At 30.3% G+C, this 1,995-nt stretch overlaps 1 protein-coding gene across 1 annotated transcript in view; it reads right to left on the bottom strand.

Annotated features, from left to right (window-relative positions):
• Positions 1–1,676: 1,676 nt before the first annotated feature.
• Positions 1,677–1,995, bottom strand: part of LOC119594442 (failed axon connections homolog) — a gene marked incomplete at its 3' end in the record, with an annotated part of 6,282 nt that continues 5,963 nt past the window's right edge. The window contains 1 exon segment of the mRNA XM_037943502.1: positions 1,677–1,793. Coding sequence (XP_037799430.1) covers positions 1,677–1,793 — 117 coding nt within the window.

Below are 1,995 nucleotides of genomic sequence, written 5' to 3'. Positions count from 1 at the left end.
GTAAGTAGCTGGCTCATTTCCAACTAAGTATTTGTAAAGTAATTTATGAGTACAAAGGATTAATAAACAAAGCTACAGAAGGCAGTATATGTGCCGACTGCCAATGGGTTAGTGGTTGAGGATGACAAACAAACAGCAAAAGGAGGGACACTGATAACATTTTCTACATTTACATCATGCCAAGAGGTGTAAAATCTGTTTTGATAAAAGATTTTGACATATCTAAAGTAACTTATTTTAAATTATTTCTAATATATTTTTTTTACTTTAATTAGATTTTTAAACCTCAATATCATATTTAAAAAAAATCTGGAGAGTGTGCAACAAAATAAGATCTGGCAAACAACATGCTGTGTTTACAGCATACTGAAATTGCAAGTAAAAATTCTGCCTCTCTGTTCTTACAAGGGATATAGTTTCAAAATCATGTAGATAACGTCCTTATTTTTCATTTTTTTTATCATTACCTTTTTTTATCTATACCCAAAAAAATTTCCCAAAGTAATCTCTCTATTACAATGATTTCCTAGTGAGGACATACATATCAGTTCTTGTAAGCTATTAGTATAAACAAGTAAATGAGTGTGCTTGTATTTTATGAAGAAAAGAAAACTGAGTCATCAGTACACTTTTCTTCATAGATAATCTAAGATTTTGTATACTTCAGGAAATCCTAAAAAATTTCCCTTTTTCCATCACCTGCATCCCTTTCCCATGGGGTAGCATCACTTGTAATTTTTCAATTTTTTTTCATTTTCCCTTTTGGGGGGATAGAAAATTTGCAGTTTTTCTCTTTAAATCAATACCTAAAAGCTTTTTGCAACCTAAAAAATTTTGGGTTCACAAAATTTTCGGGTATCCAAAATTTTAAAATTTTTTCCTTTTCCCAATGTCTTTTTTCAGTTTCCAAAAAAATCAACTCTCAAAGGGCAAAATTTGTTAATTAAAAATTTTTGACAAAACAAGCAAGCAGTTTTTGACACCCCAATACTCTTAAATCAGAATGTACTGGCCCACTTTTTGGGAACCAAAAAAAAGCATGTAGGGGCTATGACTCTAGATTGTAAAGCGTAAATAAAATGGAATAAGCAAAAGGGGACTAAAATCAATGTTTTAATTACCCAATCATTCCAAAATTTTTTTTTTTGGATGCCACACAAGTAACAACTAAATACTGATAACCATTCGACATGGTTTTTCTGAAATACTAATAACTGTACATATAAAAAATTTTCATTGTGACAAATGTAGAAAGAAGTTCAAACACAAAGGATGAATAACTTTTTAACTCAATCTAGACTTGACTGTAATATGTCAGTTACATCTAATGTGGTTTTTAATCCTCTTTAATCCCTTTTTCTAATTGTTCATGTATCTTCTACAAAAGAGGGAAGTCAAGTGCCGGGGAGCAAGAGGGGTCTACTGGAGATCTCAATGGGGGGGATTGGGCCCTTTGTCCCCCAACGGAGAAATCTCCTTTATCATGGCAAAACTTATTTTTCCTCCCTAAAACAAGAAAAAAAATTAAAATTTTTTCTAAAAACTTATAAATAACTATTATGAAAAAAAATAATTTTCGAAAAAAAAAAATCAAGAAAACAAAATTTAAAAAAAAAAAAAATTTAAATTTAAACTTCTTATTAAATAAAAATAAAAAAAATAAAAATATTACATACTTTCAAGCATCTGCAGGTAAGGAGAGCCAGCAGAGTTCCACACAACCTGTGCCAGAAATCCAAACAAGGCACAGTCTACCTCAGCAGGTCTGTCACCTGTTAAAAAGGGTTTCACCCCTGCAAAATGTAAAAAATTAATAATATAATATAGTTATACACTGATGTCAATAAATCTATATAGATAAAGAAGAAGAAGAAAAAAATTATACTTATTTGGGGATGTATATTGGCAAAATCTTGCTTTTCTTGCTGGTCAAAAAAACAATCAATTTCTAGCATGCTCTGAGCTATAATTATGTTCAATATTCAGAATAGAAGG

This window comes from Penaeus monodon, chromosome 33, assembly GCF_015228065.2.
Source record: "Penaeus monodon isolate SGIC_2016 chromosome 33, NSTDA_Pmon_1, whole genome shotgun sequence".
Classification (NCBI taxonomy): Eukaryota; Metazoa; Arthropoda; class Malacostraca; order Decapoda; family Penaeidae; genus Penaeus; species Penaeus monodon.
This window is presented reverse-complemented; position numbering and strand designations above follow the sequence as displayed.